Source organism: Globicephala melas, chromosome 8 (assembly GCF_963455315.2).
Source record: "Globicephala melas chromosome 8, mGloMel1.2, whole genome shotgun sequence".
In the NCBI taxonomy this organism is placed as follows: Eukaryota; Metazoa; Chordata; class Mammalia; order Artiodactyla; family Delphinidae; genus Globicephala; species Globicephala melas.
This window is the reverse complement of record NC_083321.1, coordinates 22,142,533-22,166,020: the sequence shown is the minus strand read 5'-3', so window position 1 is coordinate 22,166,020 and position 23,488 is coordinate 22,142,533. Positions and strand designations below refer to the sequence as shown.

The 23,488-nt window shown below is 38.6% G+C and overlaps 1 protein-coding gene across 4 annotated transcripts in view; it reads right to left on the bottom strand.

The window, feature by feature from the left end:
• The window catches only part of TRAF6 (TNF receptor associated factor 6), a 32,180-nt gene extending 9,637 nt beyond the window's left edge, over positions 1–22,543 (bottom strand). Inside the window, exons 1-8 of one of the 4 annotated variants that reach the window (XM_030864661.2) lie at positions 22,365–22,543; positions 20,620–20,676; positions 17,819–18,025; positions 16,059–16,379; positions 12,152–12,302; positions 11,067–11,225; positions 9,668–9,739; positions 168–245 (exon numbers count right to left, since the gene is read on the bottom strand). In XM_030864661.2, coding sequence (XP_030720521.1) covers positions 168–245; positions 9,668–9,739; positions 11,067–11,225; positions 12,152–12,302; positions 16,059–16,379; positions 17,819–17,853 — 816 coding nt within the window. In that variant the 5' untranslated portion in view covers positions 17,854–18,025; positions 20,620–20,676; positions 22,365–22,543. The remainder of the gene's footprint in view (positions 1–167; positions 246–9,667; positions 9,740–11,066; positions 11,226–12,151; positions 12,303–16,058; positions 16,380–17,818; positions 18,026–20,619; positions 20,677–22,364) is intronic. The other 3 variants (XM_030864664.2, XM_030864663.2, XM_030864666.2) reach the window with 3 other exon arrangements.
• Positions 22,544–23,488: the final 945 nt, after the last annotated feature.

Below are 23,488 nucleotides of genomic sequence, written 5' to 3'. Positions count from 1 at the left end.
AACTATTTCTCAAAATTAATACTCTGAGTCCCAATTTCTTGGAGCTTAAGACCACATAAACAATGTGTGTTGGCCATCTCCAATCCACTGGTATCCTCCACTACACTATATAACTTAATTTTCTTGATCTATATTCAAGAATTAAAAGGGAAAAAAAAAAACCTTACCTTTTCATGGCAACCAAAAGTACTGAATGTGCATGGAACTGGGGCTGTAGGACAGTCTAGATCATAATGATTAGGCATCTGAAAACCAAAACAAAGGTTGAAAAATATTTTACCCTGCATATCATAGTCTAGTTTGACAAGATCATACTTGAAATGAAGAGTTACACTTCATCTAAACAAAATCATATACTGTCAGTGGCTGACTTTGTTACAATGGCTGAGTGAATAGTTGCAACAGAAACCAGTTAGCCCACAAAGATTAAAATGATATTTACGGACATCCTCCAGCTGGATTTTAGCTTGGACAAACCACTCTCCCTGCCCCACTGTTGGTCCACCACTGGAAAGAATAATTAGGAACAATAAGATGTCACTGAAATATCTGTAGCTGATGAGATGATCAGATTGGCATTTGAAAAAGCCTGATTCAGTGTAAAATGATTGTGAGAGGATCAGCTTGGTACCTGGGAGAACAGCTCTGTGACTGGTAGGGTCTTGGTGCTCGGGTGGGTGTCAGGCCTGTGTCTCTGAGGTGGCAGAGCCAAGTTCAGGACACTGGTCCACCAGAGACCTCCTGGCTCCATGTCACATCAAATGGCGAAAGCTCTCCCAGGGATCTCCATCTCAATGCTAAGACCCAGCTCCACTCAATGACCAGCAAGCTACAGTGCTGGACACCCCATGCCAAACAACTAGCAAGACAGGAACACAACCCCACCCATTAGCAGAGAGGCTGCCTAAAATCATAATAAGGTCACAGGCACCCCAAAACACACCCCCAGATGCGGTCCTGCCCACCAGAAAGACAAGATCTAGCCTCATCCACCAGAACACAGGCACCAGTTCCCTCCACCAGGAAGCCTACACAACCCACTGAACCAAGTTTAGCCACTGGGGACAGACACCAAAAACAACAGGAACTACAAACCTGCAGCCTTCAAAAAGGAGACCCCAAACACAGTTAGTTAAGCAAAATGAGAAGACAGAGAAACACACAGCAGATGAAGGAGCAAGGTAAAAACCCACCAGACCAAACAAATGAAGAGGAAACAGGCAGTCTACCTGAAAAAGAATTCAGAGTAATGATAATAAAGATGATCCAAAATCTTAGAAATAGAATGGAGAAAATACAAGAAACGGTTAACAAAGACCTAGAAGAACTAAAGAGCAAACAAACAATGATAAACAACACAATAAATGAAATTAAAAATTCTCTAGAAGGAATCAATAGCAGAATAATTGAGGCAGAAGAATGGATAAGTGACCTGGAAGACAAAATAGTGGAAATAACTACTGCAGATCAGAATAAAGAAAAAAGAATGAAAAGAATTGAGGACGGTCTTAGAGACCTCTGGGACAATATTAAACACACCAACATTCGAATTACAGGGGTCCCAGAAGTAGAGAAAGAGACAGGGACTGAGAAGATATTTGAAGAGATTATAATTGAAAACTTTCCTAATATGGGAAAGGAAATAGTTAATCAAGTCCAGGAAGAGCAGAGAGTCCCATACAGGACAAATCCAAGGAGGAACACGCCAAGACACATATTCATCAAACTATCAAAAATTAAATACAAAGAAAAAATATTAAAAGCAGCAAGGGAAAAACAACAAATAACATACAAGGGAATCCCCATAAGGTTAACAGCTGATCTTTCAGCAGAAACACTTCAAGCCAGAAGGAAGTGGCAGGACATATTTGAAGTGCTGAAAGGGAAAAACCTACAAACAAGATTACTCTACCCAGCAAGGATCTCATTCAGATTCGACAGAAATATTAAAACCTTTACAGACTAGCAAAAGCTAAGAGAATTCAGCCCCACCAAACCAGCTTTACAACAAATGTTAAAGGAACTTCTCTAGGCAGGAAACACAAGAGAAGGAAAAGACCTACAATAACAAACCCAAAACAATTAAGAAAATGGTAATAGGACCATACATATCGATAACTACCTTAAATGTAAATGGACTGAATACTCCAACCAAAAGACGAAGACTGGCTGAATGGATACAAAAAGAAGACCCGTATATATGCTGTCTACAAGAGACCCACTTCAGACCTAGGGACACATACAGACTGAAAGTGAGGGGAGGGAAAAAGATATTCCATGCAAATGGAAATCAAAAGAAAGCTGGAGCAGCAATTCTCGTATCAGACAAAATAGACTTTAAAATAAAGACTGTTACGAGAGACAAAGAAGGACACTACATAAGGATCAAGGTATCAATCCAAGAAGAAGATATAACAACTGTAAATATTTATGCACCCAACACAGGAGCACCTCAATACATAAGGCAAATGCTAAGAGCCATTAAAGAGGAAACTGGCAGTAACACAATCATAGAAGGGGACTTTAACACCCCACTTTCACCAATGGACAGATCATCCAAAATGAAAATAAATAAGGAAACACAAGCTTTAAATGACACATTAAACAAGATGGACTTAATTGATATTTATAGGACATTCCATTCAAAGACAACAGAATACACTTTCTTCTCAAGTGCTCATGGAACATTCTCCAGGATAGATCATTATCTTGGGTCACAAATCAAGCCTTGGTAAATTTAAGAAAATTGAAATCATATCAAGTATCTTTTCGGACCACAGCACTATAAGACTAGATATCAATTACAGGAAAAAAATCTGTAAAAAATACAAACACATGGAGGCTAAACAATACACTACTTAATAACCAACCAATCACTAAAGAAATCAAAGAGGAAATCAAAAAATACCTAGAATCAAACGACAATGAAAACACGATGACCCAAAACCTATGGGATGAAGCAAAAGCAATTCTGAGAGGGAAGTTTATAACAATACAATCCTTCCTCAAGAAACATCTCAAATAAACAACCTAACCTTACATCTAAAGCAATTAGAGAAAGAAGAACAAAAAAACCCCAAAGTCAGCAGAAGGAAAGAAATCATAAAGATCAGACCAGAAATAAATGAAAAAGAAATGAAGGAAACAATAGCAAAGATCAATAAAACTAAAAGCTGGTTCTTTGAGAAAATAAACGAAATTGATAAACCATTAGCCAGACTCATCAAGAAAAAAAGGGAGAAGACTCAAATCAATAGAATTAGAAATGAAAAAGAAGTAACAGCTGACACTGTAGAAATACAAAGGATCATGAGAGATTACTACAAGCAACTATATGCCAATAAAATGGACAACCTGGAAGAAATGGACAAATTCTTAGAAAAGCACAACCTTCCGAGACTGAACCACGAAGAAATAGAAATTATAAACAGACCAATCACAAGCACTGAAATTGAGACTGTGATTAAAACTCTTCCAACAAACAAAAGCCCAGGACCAGATGGCTTCACAGGTAAATTCTATCAATTTAGAGAAGAGCTAACACCTATCCTTCTCAAACTCTTCCAAAATATAGCAGAGGGAGGAACACTCCCAAACTCATTCTATGAGGCCACCATCACCCTGATACCAAAACCAGACAAAGATGTCACAAAGAAAGAAAACTACAGGCCAATATCACTGAGGAACATAGATGCAAAAATCCTCAACAAAATACTAGCAGACAGAATCCAACAGCACATTAAAAGGACGTACACCATGATCAAGTGGAGTTTATCCCAGGAATGCAAGGATTCTTCAGTATACACAAGTCAATCAATGTGATAAACCATATCAACAAACTGAAGGATAAAAACCATATAATCATTTTAATAGATGCAGAAGAAGCTTGTGACAAAATTCAACACCCATTATGACAAAAACCCTCCAGAAAGTAGGCATAGAGGGAACCTACCTCAACACTATAAAGACCATATATGACAAACCCACAGCCAACATCATTCTCGATGGGGAAAAACTGAAACCACCCCCTCTAGGATCCAGAACAAGACAAGGTTGTCCATTCTCACCACTATTATTCAACATAGTTATGGAAGTTTTAGCCACAGCAATCAGAAAAGAAAAAGAAATAAGAGGAATCCAAATCAGAAAAGAAGTAAAGCTGTCACTGTTTGCAGATGACATGATACTATACATAGAGAATCCTAAAGATCCCACCAAAAAACTACTAGAGCTAATTCAATGAATTTGGTAAAGTAGCGGGACACAAAATTAATGCACAGAAATCTCTTGCATTCCTATACACTAATGATGAAAAATCTGCAAGAGAAATTAAGGAAACACTCCCATTTACCACTGCAACAAAAAGAAGAAAATACCTAGGAATAAAGCTACCTAAGGAGACAGAAGACCTGTATGCAGTAAACTGTAAGACACTGATGAAAGAAATTAAAAATGATGCAAACAGATGAAGAGATATACCATGTTCTTGGATTGGAAGAATGAACATTGTGAAAATGACTCTACTACCCAAAGCAATCTACAGATTCAATGCAATCCCTATCAAACTACCAATGGCATTTTTCACAGAACTAGAACAAAAATTTTCACAATTTGTATAGATACACTAAAGACCCCAAAGAACCAAAGTAATCTTGAGAAAGAGAATCAGAGCTAGAGGAATCAGGTTCCCTGACTTCAAACTATACTACAAAGCTACAGTAATCAAGACAGTATGGTACTGGCACAAAAACAGAAATATACATCAGTGGAACAGGATCAAAAGCCCAGAGATAAACCCACGCACACATGGTCACCTTATTTTTGATAAAGGAGGCAAGAATACACAACGGAGAAAAAACAGCCTATTCAGTAAGTGGTATTGGGAAAACTGGACAGCTATATGTAAAAGAATGAAATTAGAACACTCCCTAACGCCATACACAAAAATAAACTCAAAATGGATTAAAGACCTAAATGTAAGGCCAGACACTATAAAACTCTTAGAGGAAAACATAGGAAGAACACTCTATGACATAAATCACAGCAAGATCCTTCTTGACCACCTCCTAGCGTAATGGAAATAAAAAGAAAAATAAACAAATGGGATCTAATGAAACTTAAAAGCTTTTGCACAGCAAAGGAAACCATAAACAAGATGAAAAGACAACCCTCAGAATGGGAGAAAATATTTGCAAATGAAGCAACTGACAGAGGATTAATCTCCAAAATTTACAAGCAGCTCATGCAGCTCAATATCAAAGAAACAAACAACCCAATCCAAAAATGGGCCGAAGACCTAAATAGACATTTCTCCAAAGAAGATATACAGATTGCCAACACATGAAAGTATGCTCAACATCACTAATCATTAGAGAAATGCAAATCAAAACTACAATGAAGTATCACCTCACACCTGTCAGAATGGCCATCATCAAAAAATCTGGAAACGATAAATGCTGGAGAGGGTGTGGAGAAAAGGGAACTCTCTTGCACTGTTGGTGGGAATGTAAATTGATACAGCCACTATGGAGAACAGTATGGAGGTTCCTTAAAAAACTAAAAATAGAACTACCATACGACCCAGCAATCCCACTACTGGGCATATATCCTCAGAAAACCATAATTCAGAAAGACGCATGTATCACAATGTTCACTGCAGCTCTATTTACAATAGCCAGGATGTGGAAGCTACCTGTGTCCATTGACAGATGAATGGATAAAGAAGATGTGGCACATATATACAATGGAATATTACTCAGCCATAAAAAGAAACAAAATTAAGTTATTTGTAGTGAGGTTGATGGACCTAGAGTCTGTCATACAGAGTGAAGTCAGAAAGTGAAAAACAAATACTGTATGCTAACACATATACACGGAATTAAAAAAAAAAGGTTCTGAAGAACCTAGGGGCAGGACAGGAATAAAGATGCAGACAGAGAATGGACTTGAGCACACGGGAGGGGGAAGAGAAAGCTGGGACAAAATGAGAGAGTAGCATTGATGTATACACACTACCAAATGTAAAATAGATAGCTAGTGGGAAGCAGCTGCATAGCACAGGGAGATGAGCTTGCTGCTTTGTGACCACCTAGAGGAGTGGGATAGGGAGGGTGGGAGGGAGACGCAAGAGGGAGGAGATATGGGGATATACGTATATGTGTAGCTGATTCACTTTGTTACAAAGCAGAAACTAACACACCATTGTAAAGCAATTATACTCCAATAAAGATGTTAAAAAGGAAAAAAAAAAAAGAGCAGCTTCCAAGATCACTAGAGTCTGGTGGGTCTAGGAACATGAGCCCTGTTGGTTTTCAGAGTCAGATACTTGGGGAGCTTATCTCTCCAGTGTATGTCTTAAAAGTTGAAATGCCTGAGGAGTGGGTTTGGACCCTTCAGTCTTCAGGGAGAAGCTCCAGGGTTTGAGTTCCCTCCTGCTTGTGGGTATATGGTGAGATTGTTTCCTAGCCTTTCCTACCCACTTTGATGTGATTTTCTTCTCATTTGCCTAATGTGTAGTCATTACTCAGCCAGCCTTTTAGGTTTTTATAAGAGGAAGTTGTTCCATGTGTAGCTGTAGACTCTTGGGAGGAGGTGAATTCACAGGCATCATATTGAGTTGGCCAAAAAGTTCGTTCGGGTTTTTCCGAACATTTTATGGAAAACCCGAACGAACTTTTTGGCCAATCCAATACATAGCTGTCTTGAACAGGAACTGCAATATGATGTTCTTAACCAATTTTTTCTTCATTTTCAAATTAACTCCAGGTATCTAAGGGCCTCTTCAAAGCAACACCTGGCTGGATTTAGATTGGCTAGTGCATATATATAAAAGTTGTTTTGCAGCTCTGTTAAGCTTATTTTATAATTGAGACTTAGCTGATTTAGACTGGCTTTGCATCAACATAAAATGTATTTTATCAACTTAAAAAATGATATTTACTTCCAAAAGTCACAAAGGAAGGAAATATCAACGTCTCATACCATGCCCCCAAATCACTCAAAATTCATTTCAAGAAAATGAATTTATTCCTATTGCCAGGGAACTGGCACCCTCTAGCGGCATTATAAAGAAAAAGTACCTTCTGATGTCAACCATGACCCAACTAAGACTCTCACTGTGGTCCAGGCCACTGAATCTCTATTCAATAAACTATATACGTTAGAGCCACTGACTGCACCCTGTCTTTCCCTCATGACCACCTTTCATAAATCTTCTTACTTTTTGTTAACCTGCGCATGCTTTGACTACAATGGGGAGACTCAGATGTTAGAAGATATTTTAAGCACTTTAATAAAAGTTTTAAAGAAAGTCTCAGGCTTTGATCTGGGGACTCTAAATTCTTTAAGGTAAGATCCATTATGTAGAATCATGTTCTTTGAAAGTGGTACTAAATTTCCTTTAGAAATTTAGTTTAGCTGTAATCATAGATATTTCAAGCAGAAACAACATCAGAGACCATTTAATCCAGTCCTTCATTTCGCATAATCTAGGTGGTCAATAAAATTTTTTGTGAAGGGTCATATAGTAAATATTTTCAGCCTTGTAAGCCCTATGGAGTCTGTCCCAAGTACTCAGCTCTACCATTGTGGCACAAAACCAGCCACATACAACACATGGGCATGGCTGTGTTCCAATAAAACTTATTTTAAAAAGCAGGCAGCAGCCAGATTTGGCTGGTGGGCTGGTTTGCTGATCCCTGATCTAGAATGTCCACTTTCTTGTCAGAGATCAGTGGGCAAGTAGTGGCACAGTCAGGGTTAAAATCTAGGTTTTTCTGACTCTAAACCTAGGGTTTTTTCCTACATTAAGTTTTACTTTTGCTGGATTTTAGATGTGCTGTGTGGTTTCCTTTAAGTATTAAAACAGAGCAAAAAGCAAAACCCGAGAGATGAGACTTCACAAGCAAAAAGTTACTTACACCTTCAAATTAAGGCCCTGCTGGAAAAAAACCTAAAGGACTCTTAACAAATGAATGGAAAAGTTTAGTTGAGGGACAGGTTTTGCTTGTTCCTACTTAGTAAGGTAATCAATTATGATCTCCGGGTTTGCAGATTTCATGAGTGTATAAATATTTAGTGACTAATATTCATATTTTGTGGGTAAACCCTCCAAATGTCAGAAGATAGCAATCAGATGGAATTTTCCTTTCTCTATTAATAAAAAAAGTGAATAGTTTTCTAATATAACTACTACTTCTGATGATGCCCCATCAGTGGTCTACAGGCAACTGAACGGAGGGGCTACAGATCCTGGAAATCTCAAAATCTCCCAACATGCCTCGGGGACATGGCTACAAATAACATCCTGCTACTGAATAGACTTGTTTCCTTCTATTTCATTGTTCTTACTTTTTCAACTGGTTTCTGGATACCTAAGATCCTTATTTCACAGAGTCTAAAGATGTATTGATATTTCTTATAAAGTTTCTGGTGTTTAAATGAGCATTTTAAATTATTTTTATCTAAAAATTACTTGGCTTTGGAACTTCTATGAATATATATAAACACAGGTATTATGTTAATGACTTAGGAATTTTAAGTACTCAGGGCTGAGTATTTTGTTCTTTCTGAAATTATTCATTATATTATTTGAAAAAATTCAGTTTTCTTAAAATTGAAATACAGATTTACAATACTGTGTTAGTTTCAAGTATATAACAAAGTGATTCAGCTATGTATATATTTATATTTTTCAGATTACTTTCCATTATAGGTTGTTACAAGGTATTGAATATAGTTCCCTACTGTGTTATGTATATCCTTGTTGCTTATCTATTTTATGTATAGTAGTTGGTATCTATTAATCTATACTAATTTATCCCTCCCCACTTCCCTTTCCCCTTTGGTAACCCTAAGTTTGTTTTCTATGTCTGTGAGTCTATTTGTTTCGTATATAAGATTCATTTGTATTTTTTAGATTCCATATATAAGTGGTAACATAAAGCAATTGTCTTTGACTTACTTCACTTAGTATAATATTCTCTAGGTCCATCCATGTTGCTGCAAATGGAAGTATTTCATTCTTTTTATGGCTGAGTAATATTCTATTATCTATATATATCACATCTTCTTAAACCAATCGGTTGTTTCCAAGTCTTGGCTATTATAAATAATGCTGCTATAAACACTGGGGTGCATGTACCTTTTCTTTTTTCTTTTGTTTTGGCCGTGCCGCACAACCTGCAGGATCTTAGTTCCCCGACCAGGGACTGAACCTGGGCCCTCGGCAGTGAAAGCGCAGAGTCCTAACCACCAGACCGCCAGGGAATTCCCCGTGTACCTTCTCAAATTAAGAGTTTTCATCTTTTGGGGATATATGCCCATGAGTGAGATTGCTGGATCATATGGTAGTTCTACTTTTAGTTTTTTAAGGAAACTCCATACTGTTTTCCATAGTGGCTGCACCAATTTACATTCCCACCAACAGTGAAGGAGGGTTCTCTTTTCCCCACACCCTCTCCAGAATATTATTTGTAGACTTTTTGATGATAGTGTGTGAGGTGATACCTCATTGTGATTCTGATTTGCATTTAAAATTCACATAGTTTTAATTCTTCTTCAACCTGTGTTCATTTTGCCTTACTGATTTAAATTTTCAGTTAAAAACCTAATTCACTTCTTTAACCTGTTTATGGAAATACTGATTTATGAAAGGGAATCATTATACCTGTTCTCTGATGAGCATGGTGTTGCAGTATTCACAGATGACATTTGCCAAAGGACAGTTCTGGTCATGAATCTAAATTTTATTAAAGAAATATAAGAAAAAAAGTGAGAAAACCTGAAAAGGCAACACCAACCTATTTTTTTTTTGATGTGTGTAAAACAAAAATGTGAGAATAATCTATAAAGGTTATTTTCTCTCCCTTTGCCAGTGTAGTAATGAGATTCATCTCACCCTCCAGCTCTTTAACAGAATATGATAGTATACAAAAGATGCATCTGTGACTGTTTGAGCATCATTTAACAACATTGCAATTCTCCAAAGACACCTTTCCAAAAACTTCCAGCAGCAGCATGATTCAATTAAAACTCTTATCAGGAGGGTAAAGAACAGAAGCATGATTAGGGCAGGAGGCCCATGTTCTCAAAGGCCCCAGAAAGGTGAGCCTTGTTTTCTAGAATACAAAAAATTTAAGAAATAATTAACCCTTCTGGTTAGGTCCATTTAATTTACTGAAGTTTAAGAAGACACCAATTTGCTCTAATTATGCCTCAGACTTTTTAGCAAGTTAGCTGACATTTTTTTGAATAATTCATCAACTTAAAGAGCATAATATGCTTGATCTCATAAGAAAATAGGGAAAATTAACAAGATAAATTTGTAAGAAATACAGTTTAAGGAAGTATCTTAATAGTTACAAAAGAACATAAATTGTATGTACTCTATTTTAGTAAAAGGGACACAGGATACGGATCCAGGATCTAGGATCTCAGTGCTAGCTTTGCCATTGATAATATTAACATAAAATTACTTAATCTCTCTACATCCCAGTTTATAAATGGGAAAAATATTCTATGATCATGACGCTGTCAAGTGCCATGAAGTTTCTTTTTAAAAATAAATGTTTTAATTGAAGTATAACATAAGTACAGATAAGTGAATTCATCATATGTTTTGATGAATTATCACCAAAGGAACACACTTTGTAGGATTTAACTTAATCTCCTAAAAGTTTTAACCACTCATTCTCTTTTTTAAAGAGAAAAATATAAGTCTTATACAGTAATTCTTTTATTTATTTGTCTCTAATCCAAGACTGGTCATTAAAATATCACATAGGGAAACAGATCAGCATATACCTTTCCTAAAAACTTGTTACTTGTAGATCTACTACTGTAGTAAGCAGTAGAAACAATGCTTTCTCAGAAAGAGATGAAAATATAAACTCTACACTCATTTACTAGAATGGTTTATTGAACTTACTTTCTTAAAAAATCAGTCGTCTCACAACTTATAATACAGACTCAGAACTGGATTAACATCTTCATCTACTGCTAACCCCCTCCACTGTACATTAAAAAAAAAATAGTAGTGGAATTAACAAATCCAAGTTAGTACATGCCTCTTTATCTTCAAATGCCATCGATACAGCACAGTTTACACAAGAAACCTGTCTCCTTGGACACTCCTTGACAATGTGAATATTAAGTTGGCATTTTTGGAAGGGACGTTGGCATTGGGGACAATTCATAAGAGCAAACTCACAATGTGCTCGATGATCCTATGATGGAAAAAAATTATCAATTAGTATTTGCCAATCCTTAAGAAATCTAAATATAATCTCTTCAAAGAATATACTGTTCTCTTCTATAGAATTGTCCAGTGAACCTACTTTGTTTAGTACACACCACAGAACCACAATATGAAGGCCTTAATGGGTTTTTTCCAAAGAATGGTTGTGAATGGAAAGTTTATACAAAGGATGTGACTTTTCAGGTTCATGTATCCAATTAGGGAAGAGAGTTGGAAAGAAGTCAGATTTTCTCATTATCAATTTAGTAGTGTCGAAAGGCCGTTCCTCCAAAAGGAGCTAAGTAAAGGGGGCAAGTTACAAATATATTTTAAATGCTTAATTTCAAATGGAACATAAGCAATATTTAACTTCTTGTAAAACTACCACACTAAGGACTGATTAATTTAAAAGCAAATTATTTTATCTCGTGGATTCAGTTAATCTCAAGCTATAGGAGAACTATATTATAGTTCATAATAAAATGAATAATTTAGAAAACCAGAGAAAAAAGTATGAGGGTGCTAAGACGATGGCGCTAAGATGATGGCTACATGTGACTTGCTGCTTATTTCAAAATGAGAGAAATGAAGCTATGGAATTAAAATGTGACACTTGTATTTAAAATGCTCTTCAGTTTTATTGCAGATAATGCTCACCCAAAAAACTTATAGAATACTGATTTATTTTTTATCATCACTGGGGCAAAGCCAGAGTAGATGGAAAAAGAAATTTCTAGTTTCTACTCATATTTATATTCAATAATGAAAGGAAAGGGTTGGTATCAATTCAGCAAGAATTTGCTAACCAATCACTATATGCTAGGCACTGGCAATATCCAGATGGACACAGCAAAGTTCCTATTCTCTAGGAACTTCCCTGCCTATATGCTAACAGCTAGAAAATAACTTTAATACCTCAAGATGCCTCAGTTCCATCTTGTGCAGACAACCTTCATTTGGACACTTCACCATCAGAGAAAGAATCTCTCGTTTTGCAAAATTGTCAGGAAATAGTTGATTTTCCAGCAGTATTTCATTGTCAACTGGACATTTGTGACCTGCATCCCTAAAAGAAACAAATAAAATACATATTATTTGGTAGATTTTAAACATTCACATTAGAAAATACACACAACTTTAATTCACCACATATAAATTCTCTATTTATTTCCTATAGAAAATAAATGAACACATTATATTGTATAATATCACTAAAATAAACTGTCCTTTTACAGACAGTTTATGAACCATTCTTTTATGAAATGGATACAACTAGCACCATATGGATTATCTATCAAAAACTAGTATGGGATTTTAGATTGTGGGATAGATTTCAACCAAAAAATGAGAAATTGAATAAAATCATATTTTGAACAACACAAATGAAGTGAAAGTTAAGGATGGGAATTTTGGCAGTCTAGCAGGCCTCTATCAGCAGCTATTCAACATACTAGGGATATGTAACTAATTATATGCTGCTCAGAATATACTAATAACATGTCTATAGTTATTAGTCATAAGTAAAAATTAACCAATTAGCAGTAAGTAGCCCCAGGAGGCCACATTTTAAGGTTTACTTTGAACAGTCATCAACACTGGCTCACGGGCAACAAAGGTTTCCTTTATTTTTATGTCTAGGGTACATACAATGTAATCAGGAGTTAAAGGACCTCTATGTCCTGCTTCCCAATGGTTTATTCTACCTTACGATGGGAAAAACTACCCCAGGAAGCTTGGGTCTGTCATTCCCCTTTAACTTTTTGGGATGTTTCAATCTTCACTCACGAAATGTGGCATGTCAGATAGGCTACAGAGCGTCAATCACTCAAACATTTGTTGCACACCTCCTACGTGTAAAGCAACAGTGGTGGTTCTTGTGCACGTGAAGTTGTTGAAAATGGGAGTCTGCTGTCAAATGCCTTAGAACTACAAAATGTGACCGACATAGTCAGTCTTTATAGGGCTTCTCTCACACTGCATGATATTATCCTACTGTCGAATATTTTTTGAGAACCAGGGATGTAAACAAGTTTATTGAAATATATTCCCCAAACGTAAGTGATGGATATCTAAGAGAAAATAAGAACCTTTCAAAGTAAACTGGAAACCATTATCCACCGCATTAGCAATCACTCCAAAGGAAAATGGAATTGGATTGAGATGCTGCCTTTTGATTCTCCGAATGACTATAACCGATGAGAAATTTCCGAGCCATTCCTTTAAGAACATTAAAGTTGAAGTAAGTGGTCATTTCTAGCTTAGAGGGAGATAGAAAAAAAAAAAAAGCCTCACACTTCCTTTTGTAGGTTTTACTTCCTTTTCAGACCATTGTTCCACTATTTTCATGAATATCTTGCTATTAAAAAACTGCTAAAGATTAGCTACCTTCCTGGGCATGGGTGACACTTGGGTTTTTCTGTACATCTTCACCTACAGGAAAATCAACGATCCATAATATGGTCCTATTTCTACCTAAATACAATACAAATTGAAAATCATTATAAACAGAAAAAAAAGGTGAGCCTTTAACACTGTTCTCATGTATACCCTAAACCAGTGGTCTCAACTAGGGCAATTTTGACCACAGGGGACATCCAGCAACATCTGGAGACACTCTGGGTCTCACAACTGGGAAAGTGGGGCTATTTCACCATCCAGTGAGCAGAGGCCAGGAATGCTGTTAAGCACCCTACAACATCAGGACATTCTTCTACAACAAAGAAGTATCTGGCTCAAAATGCCAATAGTGTGGAGGATGAGAACACCAACTCTAGAGAGATATTGCCAATTCACCATTGGGTAACATATTTTTCCCCAAAATTGAAACAAGACACATGCTCCCTTGTAACTTAAGTTAAGCCAATTCCCAAGTATGGATGTAGTTACCACAAATTCAAATTTTACAGAAAAGTTTAGCTAGACTAACAAGAAAAAAAAAAGAGAGGACTCAAATAAAATCAGAAATGAAAGAGGAGACATCACAACTGATACCACAGATACAAAGGATCAAAAGAGACTACTATGAACACTTATATGGCAACAGATCTGACAACCTAAAAGAAATGGATAAATTCCCAGAAACATGCAACCTACCAAGACTGAACCATAAAGAAACAGAAAATCTGAACAGACTACATTACTAGTAAGGAGAGTGAATCAGTAATCAAAAACCTCCCAACAGGGCTCCCCCTGGTGGCGCAGTGGTTGAGAGTCCGCCTGCCGATGCAGGAGACACGGGTTCGTGCCCCGGTCCAGGAAGATCCCACATGCCGTGGAGCGGCTGGGCCCGTGAGCCATGGCCGCTGAGCCTGCGCGTCCGGAGCCTGTGCTCCGCAACGGGAGAGACCACAGCAGTGAGAGGCCCGCGTACCGCAAAAAAAAAAAAAAAAAAAGTCGAAAGAAAAAAACTTACAAGATGAGTGAACAGCCAGCTAACCTACTTAAAAATGATTTCACCAATATGACGAGATGCTTATTAGTTGAAGAACCTAAAATTCCCCCACTTCTTCCATTTTTTTTGTCCTGTATAGAACTCCTTAGTCACCTAAAAATATTCCCATCTAACTTTTGAATTATAGTAAAATGTATCTATTTCTTAGGAGATGAATTTTAATCATTTGCGGAAACCCCATCTACTTTTGTTCAGTTGATGCAATCATGACTTACTGAGCACCTACTATGTATCAGGTGCTACTCCTGGCACTTAGGAAATATCAAGAACTAAAATAGATCTCAACCCCTGCTCTCAAGGAGCTTATACTCCAGGTGAGCAAGCAGACAATAAACACACAAATTATCTATATTTTTAAATATGAAAAGTGTTAGAGAAAAAAAGAAAGGTAGGTAAGGGAGATAGAGAGTGTGGGAAGAGGTGGGGAAAGGCATGCTGCGGTATAAACAGGGTAGCCAAGGTACCTACGAGAAGGTGAGATCTGAGCCACACTGGAGGGAGAAAAGGGCACTGACTAAGCAGTTAACTGAAGTAAGATGCAGAGAGAACAGCTGAAGCCAACTCCCCAAGAGCATGCTTCACAAGTTCAAGGAACAGCAAAGAGTGAATTGGTAGAGGGGAGGGGAGCCTAATAGAGAGATGATCAGAAAATTTACGGACCTATCATATAAGGCCTTACAAGGGCTTTGGCTTTTACTCCCAGACGACCTGCTGCAATGCTCTGAGCAGGGATGACATCATCTTACTTATTTTACCAGGTTCATTCTGGCTGCTATATTGAGAACAGCCTGGAAGAAGGCAAGGGTGGAAGTAGGGAGGCCTGTGAGAGAGTTGATGGTGATTCAGAACAGGGTGAGGCAGGGATTGAATTCTGGATATATTATGAAGGCAGAGCCATCAATCAATACTTTCTTTAAAAATACTGGTTATTTTACAGTTGTCCATAGGCAGCAGGTAGCAGACAAAATTTAATGTGGCTAAAATGAGAATAACGATTACTCATAAAGTCAGCATTATTTGTAATGAGATTATCATTGAGATTATCGTATTCTAGTAGGATCATCATTTAAGGTACATTATTTTAAATTATTTTCTTAAAGCTTAGAGACACACCCTAGTCTACAATACAACTGCTTTAAGTAGAAGTAGCTACTTATTGTTTATTCATCTGAGGGTCAAAGGAGGGGAGGACATAGTAATTACCTTTCATACTACAGTAGGAACTGGAATAAGAATGTAAATTTCTCAGTTTTCTGTTCAGTGTTCTTCCTGAAGTAGCTTTTTATGTATAAGACTATTCTTGGGATGCCCTGTGTTCTATGTAATAATGTTCTATTTGGTTGTTATAGGTTCATTCTTATGCTCACGTACCTTATTGATTTGATGATGCAGGCTTTGCAGAACCTGTGGCCGCATGGTGTTTGCACTGCTTCCCGTAATGCCATCAAGCAGATGGGGCATTCATACTTGCTTTCCAGGGGTGGGTCAAATTCCACGTCATATCCCTGGATCTCTTCCATAAAAGAGCTGGAAAGATTCACTGTGCTGGCAGTTCCACTCACACTGTCATCTTTTGCTGCAGCACCACAGGAGCTGGCGGCCATGGCAGCACAGCAGTCGCTCTCAGACTGGCTGGATCCACAGCTGTTTTCCCAGTGTAGCAGACTCATAGTAAGGTGATTATCGACTGCTCTGAAGAAATAGCAAGACAAAAAATGCCTTCACATACACACATACATACACATACACACACACACACACACACACACGTATCATAGCTATCTATGCAAGCCACCTTTTAGTTGATAAACATTAGCTCTGTTAATATTATTTACAGAAAACTTTCAAAGTTTTTTCAGCTTTGCTTCATGACTACTATTTTACAAGTTAAGGAGTTCATGATCTAGTAGGATGGATGGAATATAAGGTTAAAAGAAGAAACATACCTCAACTGTAATAATTAGCATAATTATCTGTTTAAATGTCTGTTTTCTATGACTGCAGTTTCAAGAATGTTCATTTCCTCAGTACTCAGCACGAGCTTTCACCTAACAGGTGCTCATTAGGCAGCTGCTGAAGAACTTAATTATGCTGCTGAACTTCCTTCAAGTATCCAGAGCTGAAGAGAACAGCTCGACCAGCAGGCAGTGTGAGGACGAACAATGCACAAAGGATCAGATGATCATGAGAAACTATTAGTTATGTGATTTTGGGCAACTAACCATTTGGATCTCAGTTTCTTCTTCTAGATCTAAAACTCTATTGACTACAGTTGAGCCCTGAACAAGGCAGGTGTTAGGGAGGCCGACACCCGAGCAATAGAAAATCCGACTTGGCCCTCTGTTCCCAAAGTTCCACATCCTCGGAGTCAATAACCACAGATCCTTTACTGAAAAAAATTTGCATTTAAGTGGACCTGTGTAGTTCAAACCTGTGTTGTTCAAGGGGTCAACTGTACCTCCAAATGTTCAGTGTGGCAATTTCTATTACACAGAAAGAACGGAATTGAAAAAGTATATCTGTATGTCCTCGTGCCTTCAGTCATGTCAAGTGACTATGTTTCATTACTAATGACTGGAAAAACAAGTGAGGTTTTGTTTGCCTATGGAAAACTATTGCTTTCATGGTAGGTGGGATGCTTTCAAATTCTAAACCATTACCAGAATTTACAAGTGAGAAGCTAAGGTCTAAAAGCAGTTCACAGCCTAATTAACCAGGTCTCTCTTGTAGGTAATTACATGTATAGAAAATTCCCACTATGTACCAGATATACAGTTGACCCTTGAACACAGGGGTTGGGGTGCCGACACCCACGCAGTCAAAAATCCACATATAACGTTACAGCTTGCCCTCTGTGTCTGTGGTTCTATATCCACTGATTCAACCAACCTCTGATAATGTAGTGCTGTAGTATTTATTGGAAAAAATCCATGTATAAGTGGACTCATGCAGTTCAAACCTATGTTGTTCAAGCGTCAACCAGAGTTCTAGAAAACAGAATGTAAGCCTCCAGCCAATATGGTAGACAAGGTATCCCCCGCCTGTCTCATTCTTATATAAAAATCCTGGCTGCCACCATGTCAAATAGTGGGTTAAGACAGTAATCCTCTATTTTTTACCACTATAGATACCTTTTTCTTCTTCTCAAAAAGATTTTGAGTAGCATTTGATGACCACCTACAAAGGATGAAGCACTGTTCTGGCTGGAGAGGCAATATCATGAAGTGGTGAACAGCTTAGATGCTGGAATCGGATGATCTGGGTTTAACTCTTGTCTCCATCATTTGGTGTATGACCTGGGCAAACTATATAACCTTTCTGTGCTTCAGTTTCCTCATCTGTAAATGGGGGTAACAAAAGAATCCACCTCAGAATTACCGAGAGGATTAAATGTGTTAATATGTGCAAAGCACTTAGAACTGTGCCTGGAAGTAAAAATGAGTTGTTATTATGTGTACCTCTATAGAGTTATTTTATTTAACAATTTTATTGCCCCCCCCCCCGGTTATCAAAGTGGAAACTCTGAAGCTTTAAAAGGCTAAGTAACTTGCCAAGGATTACCCAACTAATAAGAAACAGAGTTAGAATCAGAACCCAAGACTACTTCACCCAGAGCCTGTGCAATTTGTACTATCCTATGTTTGTCTATGTTTTGATAACTTTGTCTATAAAGCTGAATTTAAAATTTCTTTCCATTTATTTTTATTACACTAGACTAAGATGCTGACCACAGCTTCTGTTAAACATGAGCTGTCCAGTGTTATCAGGTTGGGTTGACAGAATTCCAAAAAATCAGTAAAGAAAAACTCATGTTTTGTTCTACTTTTTTAGTTTCGATAATATTTTTGAAAAGTTAAAAACAGTTTGCAAAGCCTTGTTATAACTAATGCAGAATCCCGTGGAAGACTCAGTACAAGTTGATAAGGAGGAAGGGATGGCAAGATAATGGCAAAGAGCAGAACTAGTTATTACGCCTGTGCTCCAGGATGGGGTTATAAGGCCCCTGTTATACCCTCCAAATCTGTTGCTAGATAACACTGTAATGCTATACTAGGGTTTATATCCTTTGTTATTTTTCTTCCCATATACATTTTTGTGTTCAATTACTACCTTAGTTAAATTTCTTAGAAGTAGAATTATTAGGTCAAAAAGTATATAACTTTTTATAGTTTCTGATAGATGCTGGTTATCCAATATGATATGTTTTGATATCCAATATCAAAGGCTTTATAATTCCCACTCCCAAAAGCAGAGTAAGTATGAGAACACATTTTATATACCTTTGATAATTCCAGGTATAGTTACCTTTTTTTTTTTTTTTAACATCTTTATTGGGGTATAATTGGTTTACAATGGTGTGTTAGTTTCTGCTTTATAACAAAGTGAATCAGTCATACATAAACATATGTTCCCATATGTCTTCCCTCTTGCGTCTCCTTCCCTCCCACCCTCCCTATCCCACCCCTCCAGGCTGTCACAAAGCACCGAGCCAATATCCCTGTGCCATGCGGCTGCTTCCCACTAGCTATCTACCTTACTACGTTTGTTAGTGTGTATATGCCCATGACTCTCTTTCGCCCTGTCACAGCTCACCCTTCCCCCTCCCCATAACCTCAAGTCCATTCTCTAGGAGGTCTGCGTCTTTATTCCTTCTTTACCCCTAGGTTCTTCATGACATTTTTTTCTTAAATTCCATATATATGTGTTAGCATACGGTATTTGTCTTATAGTTACCTTTTGAAACTTTAACCATTTTTTTTAAAGTAAAATCACTTTTGAGAAATTAATATTCGTTTGGTTGTACAGCATATATCAAAATGCTAGCCAGGAGACAAAAGCAAAAGTCCCTGAGCTAAGTCTACCTTTTCTGCCCAAATGTCCAGTTAAAATTCAGTTTATTGGATAGTCGATAAACTGCCCTCTTGCTATCCAGTCCAAAAGACTTGCAGGTCTTTAGATTTAGAGACCTTTTATAGCAAATGTGTTACTAAGAAAATCTGTCCAATCAGTCACAATTCCTTAAAAGGAACTCCACTGCAGGAATGCAGTGTCAAGACATGAAAGTGAGCACTCTTAAAAATATAGATGCCATTATTTTTCATGCTTTAAGTAATACAGAAGCTTTTCATCTTTCAAATAAACTTTTTTAGGTAGTCACTCTGTCTACAGTATGTAGTCCCATGTAACTATACTACAAAGGGAAAATTAAGCTAAAGCAGTATTCTGAGTGCCATTCAGTATTTTTAGGTTTACTCTTTCTTTTTGGCAAGTTAAAACGTTTTTTCCTTTTACTTTTAGGGACTGTGATGACTTAATTGAAAATCACTTTCTTAACTACAGTGAGTAACTATTTTAATTAACACCAAGAAAAAACCCAAAAAGTGCTTAGAGTCAGCTATAGAAGATGGTCTGGGGGGGTTCCCTGGTGGCGCAGTGGCTGAGAATCCACCTGCCAATGCAGGGGACACAGGTTCGAGCGCTGGTCGGGGAAGATCCCACATGCTGCGGAGCAACTAAGCCCATGGGCCACAACTACTGAGCCTGCACTCTAGAGCCCACAAGCCACAACTATTTAGCCCGCGAGCCACAATTACTGAAGCCTGCGCACCTAGAGCCTGTGCTCAACAACAAGAGAAGCCACCGCAATGAGAAGCCCGTGCACTGCAATGAACAGTAGCCCGCACTGGCTGCAACTAGAGAAAGTCCTCGTGCAGCAACGAAAGACCCAACACAGCCAAAAATAAATAAGTAAATAATTTTTTAAAAAAAGAAGATGATGATGATCTGGCAACCGTGTAGAAAATACTATGCTTTATTAGTATTTTTTTTTTAACCTCATATGGTGCCTTAGGTATCCACTTCATGAGATGCTACAGAGGTACGCTTGGCTTTACATAAGCTAAAATAGATAAGAGTAAACAGATATTCTTACCTTCAAAGATTTCTTTGGCCTCTTTTCTATTCTAACATTCAGAATTCATGTGGCTTTCTATATGAATTAATGGAAGAGACAGCACAAAGGTTAAATGGTTCCTTAGTACGTTAAGAGCTTCATGACTGTAATTCCCTCTTTGTAATTGTGAATCTAGTACAGTAAGCACTGAGTTAATTAAATATTGTGGGATGTAACCACTGCCAACTTATTTTGACTGCAAAATGAATATCAAAAATAGCCTTATAAGAAATCATGGCTTAAATTCACCTATTAGTATGGGGTTATATATCATGCTCCAAAGAGTATACTGTTAAGTATCTTGTGGGAAGGGGAGTAGAGCGATACACAAAACTTTGTTCCTTTAAGATCAACAGATGCTAATGAGAGAAACGTACCAAGCTAAAAAATCAGTAAGTTATGTCTTGAACTGGTCAATTTTAAGTTTTAAAGTAAAACCACATAATACAAAACACTGAGAAATTACCTTTAATTTGCTACTAGCTTTAGAAACAAGAACTATTTACCAAATCCTTAAGATCTATTCTTAAAATTGCAAAGACCTGCAAAAGGGCTGCAATGGCGAAGGTGCTGCAAAAGAGTCAACTACTATGCCTTATTTTTGAACATAAATTTGAGGGGACATTCCCTTTCCTAGGGATGATTTGTTCTCCTCCAGGAGGCAAAGATTTGAACTTCTTTCAAAATCTAAGTGGCCAAAAATTTATCAGCATCACGTATCCAAATTTGTCACAGAAAAGACTTCAAGTTACAATTCTTAAATACTGTGATGTATATAGTGCGTGCAGGTTGAAACTCTGATCATCACATGGGCAACAAGGGCCTGAGACACATTCCTTCCTTGAGTCACAAAAAAAGCCACAGCGTCCTCACCCCACTCCCATATCAACATGAGAAAAGCCCCTTCTCCCTTCCCGAGTAATCACAAGGGAATGGATAAAATACCAGTGGCCAGGTTCACAAGGCCAACACTCAGAATTTCAAGTTTTTCTTGTTTCTATGCCTGTGTAGCAAGACATTTAGTGATTTACACTCCCGAGAAACCAGAGAAAACACGCAAATACTATACGTTGTATGAAGCTCCTAAAATTTGTAGGTGCTTTCTGTTCACATTCAAGACAGTCCTAACTCAGCTGGAGTTCCCCTGAAGCCAAATACTAGGAACAGCTTTATCAACCCAGCGTCTGGAACAATCGCTAGAACTGCCGCGTGCAAGGGCGGGGGAGGAACATTCGTGTCAGCTGAACCTTTTCTTTCAAAAAAAAAAAACACTTGCTGCCTGGGACGTCTATTTGAGTTCAACAGGGAACCCAAAAATAGCTCTCCCATGACAGTGACAGAGGGAGTCGCTGAGAACCTAAAAGAGATTTTTTTAAGCCGGTACCATCCGAGCAATAGGAAAATACAGGAGGCGATTTCCTTTTCTGGGAAGGGGAATGCGCGGGGTGGGGGAAGTCGGGCCGAGAAAGTTGGCGCGAGATTCCAGCTGGGGGATGGAGTGAGCCGGGGAGGTGGTCCCCACCGGCCGGCGGAGCAGAGGTGAGGGGACAGGGGGCGGCGTCTCCAACCTGTGGGAACCCAGGGGAGAGGAGGCGGCGTCCCCAACCCGTGGGAAGCTAGGGGCCAGGGGCGGCGTCCCCAAGTGAGAAACAGGAGAGGAGGAGGCATCCCAGCCCGTGGGGAGAGAGGCCGCCACCGCCGGGAGCCGTCAGAAGGAGACTCACCACTCCGGTCCGCTGGGCCGCCGACTACGCCCGGCCGCAGGACTCCACTCAGCCAAGGTGCCAGGAGAGAAAGGCACCGCACTCCAAGCCGAGGGTGCCAGGACGCCAATCTCTTGACCCGAAGGCCGCCGTTACTGAATCCCCCGGAAGCCCGAGCCCCATCCGCGGACGCCCCTACTTCCGCCTTCTCCGCTCGCCCGGGCGAGCGAGGGGCGGGGAGCGGGCAGGGGAGGAGACAGAGCGGCCCAGCCGGGCGTGGGCGTCCCCTGGCGGCGGTCCTCCACAGGCGCGCGCTGCGGTGCCGGCGCGGGCAGGTCCAGCCGTCAATCTAGAGCTCTCCCGCTGCGTTTCCGCCTCGCTTGGGTGCGAATCCCACCTAGGAATTCCTTACCCTGCAATCCTGAAGTGAGATCTGTCCCGGAGTAACTGTGATCTAGTGAGCAGCAGCAACAGCAGTAATCCCAAACTGTGTTTTTATAGTTTCCCAATCCAAGCAGGAGAAAAACCCCAACTCGGCGAGGTTACTTGACCTTCGAAAAGCCTTCACTCCTTCCCTAACTCCACCCTCCTTGACAAGGAAGTTTACATGATATGTAGAGCCCTCTCTTATCACCTGGTCCTTCCCCTTTAACAAGTCCAAGGGAGTCAAACCCATATATTTAAATATTTCTTTGAAACTGCTGCCAAACACATCATCTCTTTTTCGGTCAACGTCACAAGAAAGCAATTTTTAATTCCCTGTTTAACTGCATGCAAACCTCTAAGGAATGTAACAAGAAGATGCGTGAAAGATTTTGGCTCACCTCTGCAAATCTGACTCATCCTTCACCTCTTGGGGGAGGTATTACAGGGTGTTGGGTTTCATATGTACATGTCCTGAAACCAGAGTGCTTCATTCCAATCTAGTTTTTCCCCTTTATAAATTATTTGACTTTAAATAATTTACTTAATCTGACTTCAATTTTTTCATCTCATTAAAATAAGGATAATGATAGTACCTACCTCATTGGTAGCATTGTTGGAAGGGAAACATAAGTTAGTACGTGTTAATAAATTATTTAAAACTAGGACATAGTATGTGCTCAATAAATGTTAACAATACTGTATTTCCTGCTTTCTGGCTG